Source organism: Phyllosticta citriasiana, assembly GCF_038021145.1.
Source record: "Phyllosticta citriasiana strain CBS 120426 chromosome Unknown IWZ02scaffold_1, whole genome shotgun sequence".
In the NCBI taxonomy this organism is placed as follows: Eukaryota; Fungi; Ascomycota; class Dothideomycetes; order Botryosphaeriales; family Phyllostictaceae; genus Phyllosticta; species Phyllosticta citriasiana.
The window spans coordinates 1,027,609-1,042,807 of record NW_027117278.1 but is presented as its reverse complement, the minus strand read 5'-3'; the positions used below and the strand labels follow the sequence as shown (position 1 = coordinate 1,042,807).

General features: G+C 56.8%; 6 protein-coding genes across 6 annotated transcripts; 3 read left to right on the top strand and 3 right to left on the bottom strand.

The window, feature by feature from the left end:
- The first annotated feature begins 356 nt into the window (after positions 1 to 356).
- Positions 357 to 2,281, top strand: IWZ02DRAFT_12268 (uncharacterized protein). Its single transcript, XM_066761487.1, has 3 exons — positions 357 to 1,045; positions 1,116 to 1,372; positions 1,422 to 2,281. The coding sequence occupies exons 1-3, from the start codon at positions 613 to 615 to the stop codon at positions 2,193 to 2,195; spliced, it is 1,464 nt and encodes a 487-aa protein (XP_066626995.1). The 5' UTR covers positions 357 to 612; the 3' UTR covers positions 2,196 to 2,281.
- Positions 2,282 to 2,768: 487 nt separating this feature from the next.
- Positions 2,769 to 6,806, top strand: IWZ02DRAFT_12236 (beta-glucosidase 1 precursor). Its single transcript, XM_066761478.1, has 4 exons — positions 2,769 to 2,773; positions 2,871 to 2,890; positions 2,951 to 6,586; positions 6,796 to 6,806. Exon 3 carries the CDS (start codon positions 3,114 to 3,116, stop codon positions 6,462 to 6,464), a length of 3,351 nt encoding a protein of 1,116 aa, XP_066626994.1. The 5' UTR covers positions 2,769 to 2,773; positions 2,871 to 2,890; positions 2,951 to 3,113; the 3' UTR covers positions 6,465 to 6,586; positions 6,796 to 6,806.
- Positions 6,807 to 7,807: 1,001 nt separating this feature from the next.
- On the bottom strand, positions 7,808 to 8,597 carry IWZ02DRAFT_486523 (putative GPI anchored protein; the record flags this gene model as incomplete). Its single annotated transcript, XM_066769271.1, has 2 exons — positions 7,808 to 8,068; positions 8,178 to 8,597. The coding sequence occupies 2 exons, from the start codon at positions 8,595 to 8,597 to the stop codon at positions 7,808 to 7,810; spliced, it is 681 nt and encodes a 226-aa protein (XP_066626993.1).
- Positions 8,598 to 9,069: 472 nt separating this feature from the next.
- Positions 9,070 to 10,223, bottom strand: IWZ02DRAFT_439054 (low affinity copper transporter). The gene is made up of 2 exons (XM_066766754.1): positions 9,453 to 10,223; positions 9,070 to 9,400 (listed from the first exon to the last, which is right to left on the bottom strand). The coding sequence occupies exons 1-2, from the start codon at positions 9,930 to 9,932 to the stop codon at positions 9,287 to 9,289; spliced, it is 594 nt and encodes a 197-aa protein (XP_066626992.1). The 5' UTR covers positions 9,933 to 10,223; the 3' UTR covers positions 9,070 to 9,286.
- On the top strand, positions 10,211 to 13,340 carry IWZ02DRAFT_478338 (ferric-chelate reductase). Its single transcript, XM_066769069.1, has 2 exons — positions 10,211 to 10,773; positions 10,827 to 13,340. The coding sequence occupies exons 1-2, from the start codon at positions 10,589 to 10,591 to the stop codon at positions 12,919 to 12,921; spliced, it is 2,280 nt and encodes a 759-aa protein (XP_066626991.1). The 5' UTR covers positions 10,211 to 10,588; the 3' UTR covers positions 12,922 to 13,340.
- A 242-nt stretch (positions 13,341 to 13,582) lies between these two features.
- IWZ02DRAFT_12047 (uncharacterized protein) lies at positions 13,583 to 14,438 on the bottom strand. Its single transcript, XM_066761459.1, has one exon. The coding sequence runs from the start codon at positions 14,247 to 14,249 to the stop codon at positions 13,788 to 13,790; it is 462 nt and encodes a 153-aa protein (XP_066626990.1). The 5' UTR covers positions 14,250 to 14,438; the 3' UTR covers positions 13,583 to 13,787.
- Positions 14,439 to 15,199: the final 761 nt, after the last annotated feature.

The window sequence follows — 15,199 nt, the reverse complement described above, 5'->3', positions numbered from 1 at the left end:
TGAGCTCTCCGATTGCGGCTCTTTGGCGTCTCAAGCGCCGAACTGATAAGCTCTTTAATGCTTCATCGTAGATGGTGGTCAGCGATTACTACAACTTCTGACGTACGACGCAGCACGCCTTTGCGGGGGTCATGTAAACGAGGCCTCTTGCAGCTCGGGTCCGGCGAGATGGGATGGATTGCGAAGTCTGGCCTGAGAATGAGTGTCGGGAGGGTGGGAGCTTGACAACGTTCCATGCAGCGTGTGTATGCAGTGTTTGCTCGAGCTGTGGTTGATATACGCACACGGAGACTTGCATGAAGCGAAATCTCTAAGCAATTAACGGCAAAGCGCCCGCGACTTCTTCCCTTGCAGAAGAGATCTCCCGTCAGGTCACCCGCTTATCGGGATCTCCATTCTCCCTCGTCGAGGAGAGCCTGACGCGTGCCCGGTGCCCCTACCAGCCAGCCCACCCCACATTCTATCCGCCATGTGCTCTCCTTCGTGCTCAGCGCCATTACCACATTCCCGACGACGTCTCTCTGTTCCGCGTCGTCCGTCATCTCCCTACACCTCGATACCACCACTCCTTTGTCCTTTACTCCGCACCTGCGGCCCTCCAAGTATCCTACCATGTCGACGCCAAACCCCTCCGAGATAACCGTGGCGCAACTGCCAGAAATCCTCAAGGACGATGCCGCCGTCAAGGTCGGCGGCATAGACATTGACGGCATGCTGCGCGGCAAGCTCATGGCCAAGTCCAAGTTTCTGTCCATCGCGGAAAAGGGCTTCGGCTTCTGTTCCGTCATCTTTGGCTGGGACATGCACGACCAGACCTACTTCAAGGAGCTCAAGGTCAGCAACGCCGAGAACGGCTACCGCGACATCATCGCCATCCCGGACCTCAGTTCTTTTAGAAGAATACCCTGGGAAAATGACGTCCCATTCTTCCTCGTCTCCTTTGTCGACCCGGACACCAACGAGACCCTGAGCGCCTGCCCGCGGTCGCTGTTGTCGAGAACTGTGGACAAGCTCAAGGCGCAAGGCATGGGAGCTATGGCAGGAGGTACGAAAAACCATCTGGGATGCATACGAGCATCTAGCGAGCTGCGGAGCTGACCTTTTTGCTCTGACAGCCGAGTTTGAGTTTTACCAGTTCAGAGCTCCCACATCACACGACGGCCCCGAGCCCAACTCGTCCTCGACCGCGCAGTTCCTCAAGGACAAGCCCGTGCACCAACTGCCGTCCCTGACCGAGGGCATGTTTGGTTACAGCTTGACCCGGCCCGTACACAACCAGGAATGGTACTACAGCGTTTTCGACACATGCTCCAAATTTAGATGCGGGATCGAGGGCTGGCACACTGAGAGTGGACCTGGCGTTTTCGAGGCTGTAAGTTGACGTTGCGCGGGGCCAGGTCGGAGGCTGACAGTGAACACAGGCGCTCGAATTTGGCGAAATCAAAGAAATGGCAGACAAGGCTGCGCTCTTCAAACTTACGGTCAAATCGATCGGATCAAAGTTTGGAATCACGCCTTGCTTCATGGCGAAACCACGCGCAGGGCTCCCGGGAAACAGCGGCCACATGCACGTCTCGCTCGTGGACAACACTGGAAAGAACCTGTTATGGCGCGGCGAGGAGGACCTGGATGCACCCTATCCAGACGTGCGCTATCTTTCCGACATTGGCAGGCAGTTCCTTGCAGGTCTGATTGATGGTCTGCCGGACGTCATGCCGATATTTGCGCCCACTGTCAACAGCTACAAGCGGCTGGTAGAAAACTACTGGGCGCCCGTCACTGTATCGTGGGGTCTGGAGCACCGCGCAGCATCGATCCGTGTCATCACTCCGCCAACTGCGTCGCCCAAGGCGACGCGGTTCGAAGTCAGGGTTCCCGGCGCCGACACAAATTCGCACCTCGTGCTGGCAACGATCCTGGCGCTGGGATGGCGGGGCGTGGAGAAGAAGATGGAGATCAAGCTGCCGCCGCTGGGCAAGGGGCAGGATGTGGGTGGTGCGGAGGACAAGGGGCAACGGCTGGCAAAGAGCTTGAAGGACGCAACAGCGACCATGATGCGGCCGGGCAGCGTGGCCAGGGAAGCTCTGGGCGACGAGTTTGTGGAGCACTTTGGCGGCACGAGAGAACACGAGATCAAGCTGTGGGACGAGGCGGTTACGGATTGGGAAGTCAAGAGATATATCGAGACGGTGTGAGGATGGATGGATGTATGTAGACCTGGGGAAGTTTTGTGATGTCCACATCTCATTGTACAGATATCCTTGTCCATGGATGTTCCATGCTATTGGACACCTACCCCTTGATGGTTGCGATGGAGGGCTGGTACTTGATTGGCTGACACATGGGTCGCCAGCAGCTCCACTCCAATGGCAAGCAACGTCGAGCTCCGGGCTCGTCAGGGACCAGACGCCACGATCCCTGGGCTTCGGCTCAGCAGCTCCAACGTCAACAGAGGTTGCTCAGGCGCGGCCAAAAGCAACGGAAAGGTTTTACTGGGCACTCGCCAGGTTGCAGTCTTGACTCTGCCTCCGATCCCCTTTCTCGTGTTCCAGCGGCGTCGGCGACTTAGTTCAGCCTGAGAACGAAGGAAGGAAGCTGAATGTAATCTGAAAGCTCACTGGAGCTACTCTAGCGTGCAGACCACCAGAGCTGCGAACGTAAAGGCCCTGGGCTGCTAGATTCAAACCACGACGACACTGATCTTTCCACCGCATCGGAGCCAGACTCCAAAAACCCATTCTACCGTGCCAAGAGAGAGCGGACGATGCATTAGGCATGTACCCACTCGCCAAGCCCTTTGAAACGGCCCCGCATCACAGTCGCTGGCGAGCAGCAGGAGGCAAATATACCAGCTAATCATTGCTTAACAGGGCGACGCCTGGGAATACGCGTTCGGATCCGACTTCTCTCTTACTACCTCCGAATCTCTCTCACTGACTCTTGACACAAGATTACACGCCGGGATTTTTGCCCAGGCTACCTACGGTAGTAAACAATCAACAACAACCCCCTTCCCAGCCCACGACGCACCCCCTCGAACGCCTCGGCCAATTTTGTGTAACCTCCAACCAAGGGCACCACCGCCCTCTGCCCTGCCTGCCCTACGCACCGGCATGCCGGACAACTTCGAAATGCGCGGCAAATACCACGCCGTCGACAAGCAAAATCCCCACGACCTCTACTCGGACAATCCGAAGCGCCACGTCCGCAACACCTCCTACCACTCCGACACGCCCTACCCGCCCTCCGATCACTCCTCCGACGTCGAATCTCTCGACGAACTCGACCCGCTACATGATGGCCGCAGCAGCAGCAAACGCCGCAAAGCGCGGACAGAATCGCAGATCGGAGCTGGCGCAAGCGAAGACTCGGCCTTTATAAGCAAACTTCGAGGTGGCGCCGACGGTGAGAGTGGCATCATTCCTTTACGACATCAAATACTGCGGCGGCCATGGATGAATCGCATCTTCAACAAGAACCGCATGTTTTGCTGGCTGGTGCTGCTTTTCGTCGTCGTGTTGCTGCTGCTGCTGAGCGTCGGTGGCATCTGGGCGTGGACCAGCTCGCCCGTCAGTGGCAAGAGTCCTCCCTGGTATCCGTCGCCGCACGGCGGGAACGATCCGGCGTGGGCAGATGCCTATTCCAAGGCGGCGGAGCTGGTGCGCCAGATGGCACTGGTCGAAAAGGTCAACATAACGACGGGAATAGGTTGGGCCATGGGACTTTGCGTTGGGAACACGGGCCCCGTAATGCGCTTGGGCTTCCCGAGTCTATGCTTGCAGGACGGTCCTTTGGGTATGCGGTTCGTGGACAACGCGACGGCGTGGCCCGCTGGCATCACGGTCGGCGCAACCTGGAGTAAAGAATTGATGTACAAGCGCGGCAGAGCGCACGGCGAGGAGGCGCATCTGAAAGGCGTCAATGTCCTGCTCGCTCCGGCCATGGGTCCGTTTGGCCGATTGCCTGCTGGCGGTAGGAACTGGGAGGGATTTGGCTCTGACCCTGTTCTGCAGGGAACCGGTGCCATGTGGACGATCAAAGGAATTCAAGACGCGGGCGTCATAGCAACAGCAAAACATTACGTGGGGAACGAGCAAGAGCACTTTCGACAAAGCTTCGAGTGGGGAACCCCAAACGCCATTTCCTCCAACATTGACGACAGGACGCTGCATGAGATTTACGCCTGGCCGTTTGCTGACAGTGTGAGGGCTGGGGTCGGAAGCGTCATGTGCTCGTACAACCAGGTCAACAATTCGTATGCCTGTCAAAACAGTCGATTGTTGAACGGGATTTTGAAAGATGAGCTGGGATTCCAGGGATTCATCCAGTCGGACTGGCTGGCGCAGAGAAGCGGAGTTGCGAGCGCCCTGGCAGGCCTGGACATGAGCATGCCTGGCGATGGACTCCACTGGCAGGATGGGAAGCCGCTCTGGGGGCCGGAGCTCACCAAAGCAGTGCTCAACAGCTCGGTGCCCGTGGATCGCTTGAACGACATGGTCACCCGAATCGTGGCGACGTGGTATCAACTCGGACAAGACGACAAGCAAAAATGGCCCCTGGCTGCTCCTGAAGGGGATGGAACGCCCAACTTTTCGTCTTGGTCTGATGAGGCCGAGGGCCGACTGCACCAGGGAAGCGATGACAAGACAAGGGCCGTGGTCAACAAGTTCGTCAATGCTATGGGAGATCCGGCTGCGGAAAACTCCCACGCGAGGCTTGCTCGCAGGATTGCTGCTGAAGGCACAGTCATGGTCAAGAATGAAAACAACACGCTGCCGATTACAAGAGAGGGAATTAGCCAAGCGAGTGGCTTCACGCACCACAAGGACGACTTCAAGGTGCGCATCGGCATTTACGGCGAAGATGCGCGTGCTAATCCCAAGGGCCCCAATGCCTGCCAGGACCGTGGATGCAATGAGGGAACCCTGGGGTCTGGATGGGGAAGCGGAGCTGTCGATTTCCCTTGGCTCATCACGCCCTACGAGGCTCTACGTCGTGAATTCAACAATGATAGCGTCATTATCCACGACTTCATGACCAACGAAATCCCGACCACCAAGCTCCACTTTCTCGAGCAGCAAGACATGTGTCTTGTGTTCATCAACAGTGACGCTGGTGAAGGCTTTCTCTCCTGGGAAGATGTCAAGGGAGACCGCAACGACTTGTACTCCCAGAAGGGCGGCGACGAGCTGATCAAGTCGGTGTCGGCGCACTGCGGGCCAGACGGCAAGTCTCCTGTCATTGTCGTTGTGCACGCCGTAGGCCCGGTGATTGTCGAAAACTGGATCGACCTTCCCAACGTCAAGTCGGTCCTCCTGGCGCATTTACCTGGTCAAGAATCGGGAAATGCCATTGCCGACATTCTCTTTGGCGACGAGAACCCCTCTGGACGCCTTCCCTACACGATTGCTCGCGCAGAGGAAGACTATGGCCCAGATAGCCGCGTCATGTACTATCCAAATGGCGTCGTCCCCCAGCAAAACTTCACCGAAGGCCTCTATGTCGACTACCGCCACTTCGACGCCGCTCAAGTGACGCCCCGCTACGAGTTCGGCTACGGTCTTTCGTACAGCGAGTTTTCCATCAACGACCTGGTCATCACGGTCGATGTGTCCAAGAAATCCATGCTTCCAGCGCCCCGCCCCAACATCACATCCCCCTTGCCGCCGCACTACAAGGAAGACATCCCCTCACCCTCGGAAGCCGTCTGGCCCCCCGACTTCCGCCGCCCTCTCAGAAAGTACATATATCCCTACATTTCGTCGGCAACGGCGCCTGGCGTCAGCAAAGGACGCTACCCCTATCCCGACGGGTACTCCAAGAAACCGCACGAGGGCAGCCCAGCCGGCGGCGGGCCAGGCGGCAACCCAGACCTCTACTCGATCGTCGCCAACGTCAGCTTCGTGGTGCGCAACGAGAGCCCCGACCGCGCCGGCTGGGCCGTCCCGCAGGTCTACGTGTCGTATCCCACGGGCTGGGTCGATCCCGACCGCACCGCGCCGCTCTCCAAGTCCAAGTCCAAATCCAAATCCAAGCCAACGCCCGCGCAGACGGGCAAAGGACACCTCGGCGATGCGCGCCCGCTCGTCTCCGCCTCCGTCTCGACGCTGCCGCCCGCCGTCTCCACACCCGCACTCTCTCCGCCGACGACCCCCTCGTCGTCCTCGGCGCACCCCAAACCAACCTTCCCGCCGCACACGCCGGCGCGGCCGCCCGACTTCCCCGTACGCGCGCTGCGCGGCTTCGACAAAGTGTTCCTGCAGCCGCGCGGGCAGAAGGGCGACGCGGCGACGGTTGTAATCGGGCTCACGCGGCGCGACCTCAGCTTTTGGGACACGCGGCGGCAGAATTGGGTCATGCCGACGCTGCAGGGGCGCGATGGGCTGGATGACACGCATCAGGGAGAGTTTGGCGTGTGGGTTGGTTGGAGTAGTCGGGATTTGAGGATTAGTGGGGTTGTTTGATGGGATGGGGTTGTGTATTCTTAATATTGGACTGGTATGGATAGATGGATGGATGGATGGACAAATGGTATGCTCGCTGATTCTTTGGACGAATTGACGGAATGATACTACCGGAGAAAGGTGTATGGCGCATTTCTATTTCCACTTCTATTTCCACCATTTCTATCCCTATGCCTTTTTCATCTTCCTTTTTTTTTTTTTGTTTTTCCTTTCCCCTTTTTCTATCTAATTCTCATCAAAAATCTCCCTCTACACCCACCAACCGCTCCTTTTGGCAGACGGGCGGCCAGATTGGCCCTCCCTCCAAGTACTTGTAATAATGGCATCATAGGATTGCAGGTGCAGATGCAGATGCAGATGCCGAGCAAAAGCAGGAAAAGATGACGAGGGGCAGACAGACAGACAGACAGACAGACAGACAGACAGGGTGAGTGAGTGAGTCAGAGGCAGGGTAGGATGGGGCAGCCAACCGTTTCATTGCCGTAAAAGTCGGGTAGTTTCTGCAGGTAGGTAGGTACCCACCTGGGAGTCGAAAGAGCTGAAGAGCTGAAGAGCTGAAGAGCTGAAGAGCTGAAGAGCTGAATTGAACCGCGCCGAGCTGAGCGGGCGAATGAATGTCGTTACGTGCGTGCCACGTGCATTGTTGGTGTACTGGCTTCCTTGCTTGAAGTGGTGTGAGATTGGTGAGTTCAATGAGACGCACTTCCTCTCCGATTACGTTTTGCCGATCACTCACGGCTGGACATTGTTCTATGTTTCTAGCATCTTTGGCATTTCTCGTACAGACCTCCGCAAAACCCGCCGCCCTACATAGGTAGCCCATCCAATCCCATCCATCTACGTGGGGTATCCGTCCATTTCGTCATCAGCCCCGATTCGGCTGCACTAGTGATTTCCATTTAACTTTTTTCTGGTTTTTTCCCTTTTTTTTTTTTTTTTCTTTCTTTCTTTTTTCCTTCTTCCGTTACCACCCTAGCTATTTCGCCTCACGTTTCGCCGCGCATGTGCGAGGTGAGGTGTAAGCGTGCGCCTAGCTGCCAGGTGTGTAGTAGTTCAGGCAGATTGTTGCCTCACCACACACGCACGCGTCGCCTCCGTGCCGCGTTGCGCCACAGCGTAACATTCCATGTCGAAAAGAGCTGGCCATCCACGCAACCGTCGCCACCCCTGCCAATGATCGCCAGGGAAGAAGAGACTGATGGGCCGAAAGCAAACGCCGTGCCTCCTGAATACGAAAACGAACTTCGGCACGCGACCACCATCACCACCACCACGACGTCGTCGACACTCGCTCCGTGGCAACGCGCCAACCCCCGCCTGGCACAACGCGTGCGTGAAGCGCACTACAAGCCTGCCACAACAGCGGCACCCAGGCCAACGAGCAGACCCCAAGCGCTGAGGGGTTCGAAAGCAGCGACGGCGGCCGACTTGGTCGTTGCGGTAGCGTTGGGGGCAGTGCCGGTGGTGGTCGCGGTGCCGGATTCGGACTGGTTGGCGTTGGCATTGGTGTTTGTGAATTCAGCCGTGACGCCGGTGCTGTTGGAGCAGTGGGCGTTGTAGTCGGACTCGGAGAGGGGCGCGGCCATGAAGGTGACGTCGGCGCACTGTTTGTTTGCGTTGCGGTTAGTTGGTGATGCTAATGTGTGGTTTGCGCGTGCAGCGCGAGGTGTTTGTAACGTGGGGGGGGGGGGGGGGAAGGTGGACAAGGCGTACCTGATACAAACCGCCTTCAGGATCGCCGTTGGTGACGACCTGGATGGTCGCGTTGGTGCCCTCGCTGATGTTCATGCTGCCCAGCATGCTAGGCACGACGACGCCTCCCAGACAGAATTCATTGGGTCCGCGCTCGTGCACCAGTGGCCGTAGGACGTAGTTGAAGGCGGGACCGACGTCGTTGCCCAGACCAATCAGCACCTGGACGTTGGCCTCGGTGTGATGCATGTCGAGCTGGATGGGGAACGGCGCATTGACGGGAATCATGGTGCGGTTGGTGCCGGGCGTGTCGAAGCCGCCGCATGGGTACTCGGCCGCCTTGTCGTCGTTGAAGCCGCGCGCAGGAGGCCAGTCCATGAGGAAGTGGGCAGAGGCCAGCGAAGAGCCCAGCAGGATGAGTGGCGTCGAGGTGAGGCGCATGATGTCGATGATGGTTCAACTGGTTTCCTTGTTGCTTGAAATGTTGATGAGGTGAGAGAAGGAAGTGAGTGGAATGGGAATCGGTATTTGGATATAATAAAAGCTGAAGCGGGGAGACGGAATGGAAGGGGATTAAGGTTTGCGTCTAAAGTGAAGGGTTCAGCTGGCGGCTGGGTGTCGAGAGGGTTATTGTCGTGTTTGAGAGGCGGTAGGGGAGGTTGATAGAGGTCAATGGGTTGGCTGTTCAGTAGTGAATGGTGGAGGTGGGCAATTGAGCGAGTTTTAAATGGGCAGCTTGTCCAGTGTCGACAGGGCTTCTCCAGATGTTTGGACGGGCCGGGGCGACGGGCGACTTTGGTTGGTGTTGACAGAAGCCAGGGACATGTCGAGTAGTCAAGAAGGATGGGATGCGCGCAATTGAGCACATTAGGAAGCGAAGCCATCGCGCTCGCGCCGGGCACGCTGATGTCGGTTTTTTTTTTTTTTTTTTTTTTTCTGTATTTTTTGTCTTCTTCTTTTACCAATTGGTCCATCCATCTCTCTCACTCCATCTATGCATCGGAAGCAGTCTGCGATTACAACATGGCCCAGACTCCTCGCCTTCAGTGGATAGTTGTACAGCAAAGCAAAAGTAAATGATGCCGAATGTAACCCAAGCCCAACTCCATTTCCCGTAAGCCGTCCCGCCGTCAGTGCTCCGCCATGCCCTGCACGTAGCGCCCTACTAGCACCTCGCCTAGGAATGTGCCCCCGAGAATGGACATGAAATATCCCACATTGAGCGTCATAATGGCGAGCATCCTGTGCCAGTGTGAGCGGCAAACATCTCAAAAAAGACACAGGCCCCACTTACAGCAACCACCCAACTCCTGCCATCACCGTGGCAAGCAAGGCGCGGGGCAGATCGACGCTGAATCTCCACGGCTGAGGACCCTTGACTTGCTGCTGTGTGACCATGACCTTTTGTTCCACGCCGTTGACCATCAGTGTACCCGGACTGCTGCTCGCGTCTTGCTTGATGCGCTCCGACTCGGGTGTCTGGCCCGCCACCACCACGTAGCGCCGCTGGAGGGCTTGGGCCAGCCAGCGCTCCTCGACGATGGCTTTGGCTGCAAAGAGCGCCCGCCAGGCCAAGGCCAGCGCTATCAGAAAGATGCAAGTGGCCGCGTACTGTCCGACAGTATGCGGCGTCCATTGATCCGAGTAGAGAGGCGTATTGGAGCTGGCGAAGAAGGTCATGCGCATTGCCGACACATCCATTGTGCTCATGTCGCTGCTGGACATGTTGCTGCTCGACATGTCCATGCCGGGCATTTCCTCGTGTCGTCGGAACATGTCGGGAGAGGGCCAGGGAGCAATTGATTCGGGGGAGAGGTTGACCAGTGCGCGAGCGACGACGCAGTTTCCAGACTGCTTTTCCGCGGCAAGAGATGGGATCTAGAAGCAGTGGCGTTGATTTAAGTATTGTGGAGAGGTGTCGAAGAGCGGATGCGGAACGAAGCAAGGGGGAACTTGCGCACATGTGCTCAATTAAGTGAGATTGTCAGAGGTCAGAGGCCAGAAAAAGAGGCGCAGCCCAAGGTTGATTGATTGTCTGGAGTTGTGGCTTCTGAAGCAGCCCAGGGCGTGAGTTTGAGGCAGTTCTTAGTAACGAGGGCACTCCTGGTTCGCCATTGGCCCGCTGCATCCACCACCACCTCCTCTACCCTCCCGCTTTGGACACGCACTGTATCCCACCCACATCCTCAGCCCTCTTCGGCTGGCCTACATAGCGTTGCATTCGCCCTCCCGCTCAGCCCTGCACTCGTCCGTCTGTATCTCCGCTCGCTGCGACTACGCGACTACGCGACTACGCGACTACTACCCCTCGAGCAGCCTCAACTCCAACCCATTCCGCCCAAACGCCGCGCCGAAACTTGATGGCATGATCGTGTCGCAAAAAGCGACTTTGCAATTCCCAAAACGCCAGCCGCCTGGTCTAGCCACTCGCGATGAAGATCAGAAGGCATGACATGTCCAGCATGGACATGGGCGGAATGGGCGGCATGTCCTCGTCCAGCCCTAGCGGTTTGCCGTCGCTTCAGTTTTTTCAAAAAATGTATTGGGCCGTCGTGGGCGCGTTTATCGCAGCAGCGACGCTCGTAAACATTACCAACTACGTGATCTACCGGCAGAGGTGGGTACATGCGCGCATCTCCCGCTGGATCCGCATGAACTGACATCATGTAGGTTGTGGGCCGCCCAGCGCGGTGACCCGACTCCTGCAAAACCAAAGTCTTTGCCCTCACGAATCAACGCAACTGCAACAGCAATCCTTCGAGAAGCGACCAATTCAACATTTGCACCATTGCTTGTCCGCGGCTTCCGCTTGCGCCTGCCGACCGTCGGCAACACTTTTCTGGTCTTGGCCAACGCAGCGACGCTTCTAGTACTGTGCTTCTATGGTTTCAACCTAAGTGACCAATGGTCCTTCGAAGATGTCGGCTACCGCACCGGCTGCATGTCTGTGGCGCAGCTGCCTCTGATCTTTTTGCTGGCTGGCAAAAACAACATTATCGGCTGGCTGACTGGCTCGAGCTACGAGCGCCTAAACTGGCTCCACCGATGGGTGTCCCGGACCCTACTTCTCACCGTCACGATCCACATGGGATACTGGTTCGGTGACTGGGCTCCATACAACTATATTGGCGAGAAGGTCCGCACAGACTCCATCACACAACACGGCTTGATTTCCTGGTGCCTGCTCCTATGGATCACCTTCAGCTCCGCCGCGCCAATCCGTGGCTGGCGCTACGAAGTTTTTGTGATTCAGCATCTAGTTTCGTTCGCCATCTTCCTTGCTTTTGTCTACAAACACGTTAGCTCTTGGCCCATGTACGTCCGCGTATATGTCTGGATTCCGGTCGCGCTTGTTTGCTTTGACCGCTTCGTACGGGCCGCTTGGATGCTCTACACCAACGTTTCCTTCTTCCATCCCAAGCCGCGACGCAATGGCGACATGTCTGGTATCTGGGCATGTAAAGCCGAGTTCACGTCCCTACCTCACAACACCACCCGCATGACCATCAAGAACCCCCCAATTTCTTGGAACCCCGGACAACACGTATTTCTCTCATGCCACTCGGTCGTTCCTCTTCAGAGCCACCCATTTTCCATTGCATCAATTCCAGGCGACAAGCAAATGGAGTTCTACATCAAATCCGAAAATGGTGCCACGAAGCGCTTCTTGGCACATGCCGAAAAAGTGGACATGCTGCCAGCTAATGCAGCATCCGCCGCCAAGACGACCAAAGCAGTCACCATCGACGGACCATACGGCCAGATCAGGCCCCTGCGTCAGTTTGATAGCGTTGCTTTATTTGCAGGCAGCACCGGTGCGACGTTCATTATGCCTTTGCTGCGGGATCTAGTTGCGCATTGGCAGACCCGAGCCGATTCCATTCCGCACAAACGTTCCGGGCTCTTCTCACAGCCCGTCGGCGCCATTGCGACACGCCGAGTCCGTCTGGTTTGGGTAGTCAAGTCGCGCGGGCAGCTAAGTTGGTTTGCGTCGCAACTCTCGCACGTCCAGGAGCAGGTTGCGCATCTGCGCTCGTTGGGCGTTGACGTCGACGTGGAATCTAGCGTCTACGTCACATGCGACCCAAGCTTTACGGAAGAGCACAAATCGCAGTCGACAACTGCCAGGCCCAGTAGCGTTGTTCAGGAGCAGTTCCAATCGCCCAACACAGTCACCGGCCCCTTTTTGGATGAGAAGAAGCGCGCTTCTGGCGACAGGTACAGCGAGAACGAAGTGGACGACAGCAACGCGTCCACACTTGGCGAAAGCGATGAAAAGAATGCTCAGGCGTATCCTGGCTACACTTGCTGCTGTACCGCAACAGTCGAAGATGAGGATGCCATTTCAGCCGCTAATCTCAACTGCACTTGCGGCGCCAACCCTGACAGCAATAAATCCCGTAATCTTAATGCTCCTGTCAACAGCGGCATTGAAAATCCTACAAATGCCCCGTCCCCTCCCTCATCACCACCCCCTTGCACCCCTCTAATGACCTCTCCCTCACCTTCGTCGCCGGCCAACAATGCCAACGCTACTTCGCTGCACCCTTCAATCCACGTTTTAGCTGGCCGACCGCATCTGCGCAGTATCACTCGCAAGTGTCTCGAGCAGGCGCTCGGCGAGACGGCCGTCGTGGCGTGTGGACCGATCGGACTGGTCCATGACTGCCGAGACAGCGTGGTCCGGCTCAGTGATGAGCGCGCTGTGCACAAGGGGACTGGAGCGCAGGGTATCTGGTTTCATGGGGAGAGATTTGGGTGGTAGTCCGCATCACAGGAAATCGTCACATCGTAATTATCTGGTTTGGCGTTGCTGGATTTTCGAATCTTCGTCGTTCGGAACGCGTGTCTGCCAGATTGATACCATGGATCAGCGGAAAGGCGAGCTGTTTGTTTTTGGAGGTCATTTTGTAGACTAAACTGTGGCCGCCGTGCAATGGCTGTCAAAAGAGATTACGGAGATATGGAACAAGCATTGGAAGCTTTTAAGAGGCCTAAGTCACTTTTCAGTGTCTTGCCGCGTCTCTCAGCGACGATGAAGTGATGGTAAAAACAAAAAGGTAGACCAGTTGCAAACATAACCAAGCAAATGCCCGCAAGGGATGAGCGTCTTCCTCATGCGGTTAGCGCATCGCGTGCATAATCTAGTGACGCGTCTCCCCAAACTTTCCCTCTCCAACATCAAAACTACTCCTGAACACCACAATGCCACCAAGCGCATCTGCAAATCCTAGCAACTCGATGACAGACAGCTGCAACGACAGCCCGTCTCGTCCTCGGCGGGTGGGCCTCTCTTACCCAATAAAAGACGCCGCACGCTACGCCTACTGGGCCTCCGTCTAGCAGCATTAGCGATGCTGGCGATCGAGATGATACATACGACGATGATGGTCTAGTTGTCTACGACGCGCGGATTGTCCCGTCTTTTTGGCACGCCTCGTCTGGCGCCGGCGCCGGCAGACGCTGCGGCCGCGCAAGCTCTGGTCGTTGAGAACGAAGGCCTGCTCGCGACGATTTTTCGATATCGTTCTGAGATGCAGAATTTGCGTCAGCAGCTGCAAGCTGCGGAGCAGCGTCCTTGCGCTGAGACCGAACGCTTGCAGGCCGAGAATGTGGAGTTGCGACGGCGTTTTAGTGCTGTTGAAGAGGAGGGTGCGGCTGAAAGAGAACGCGTGCAAACTGAGAGAGCGTAAGTTTGAGACGGAGAATTTGAAGCTGGAGGCGAGACTGAGCGAATTTGAGGAGGAGGCGCTTGTTGCAAGGGTCAGCAGAAGTGCGAGAAGCTAAGCAGTCGAGGATGAAGCACGGCCAGATCGAGTTTCTGGTCGAGAGTATCTGACGTGGGCCTGTCTGGCGGAAAGGCTTTTGGTGAAAGAGCATGTCACCCGTTCTTGTGGTCCCCAAAAGTAGGCAAATGGTTGGATTTGTGATCTCTTTTCGCTCCAGAATTCGAGCTTTCAAACTAAACGCGTACAGGAACAGTCTGGAATCAGATACAGAGGGGACAATATACGCCCAAGCAGAAAGAGAAAAGGGGAATCCCGAGCAAAGAAGCTTTTCGAGCGCAATTTTCCAACCAACGCAAACCACCATCTATAATCCATCTCATCAACTGGCCAAACAAGTCGTCTTGTATCCGAGCTCCTTTTGCAACTCCTCCTTGCGTCTGGGTCCCCATCTCTGATGTGGCATTGTCCCCGTCAGCCTTGTCATCTTTTCAGACAGTCGCATTATCCCCCATCAACACTCTTCTCGTCCCCAACAACCTTCGCATCGTTCGTAGGAACCGGTTCCTTTCTTTCCTCAACAACATCACCCTCACTCCCAGCAAACGGAAAGTAATACTCACTATCCGGCACCTGACTAATCTCAAATATGGCCAAATACCGTCTCTTATACACCAGCGTCATACACGAAAAAAGCGCATCACGATACGCCGTCCTCAGCACGCTATCAACAACGCGCAACTGCTCACCCGTCAAGCCGCCCAACACAGGTCTCACATGCTCCATGCGCTTCTCGTAACTGCTGATGGTACGATTGACGTACTCGGCGCGCAACGGACTCCATATCCCCGCCAACCGCGCGTACTCGGCGCGCAACCTCTCGCGACACGCAAACGACTCGCGCTCCGTCGGCTGCGTCTTGCGCGGATCCGTCCAATTGGCATTCGCATCGACGGCGCCAAAAACGCGCCACGCGGCGCGCGCAAAGCCGAAATGGCGCGGGCTGGCCAGCGCAAACGCGACGTCCTCGTCACCACCTTTCTGCGCGGTGGCCGCGCTGCTAAAGCGCGCGACGCTGACGCGGGCGTGCGGGATGTATTCGATCCAGCCGAAGTCGGCGGGCGCGGGCGTGATGGAGTCCGATGGCGTGCCGAAGTAATCGAGCAAAAGTTTGCCCATTAGCGCGCTGAAGACGAGGCCGAGGGCGATGAGTTGCGGGATGAGGGCGAAGGTGCCGAGGGGTGCGCTTATGAGGGAGGGACGACGGGGGCGACGCGGTTTCTTGTGTCGTTTGGGCTGGCCGTTGGGGGTCTCTGG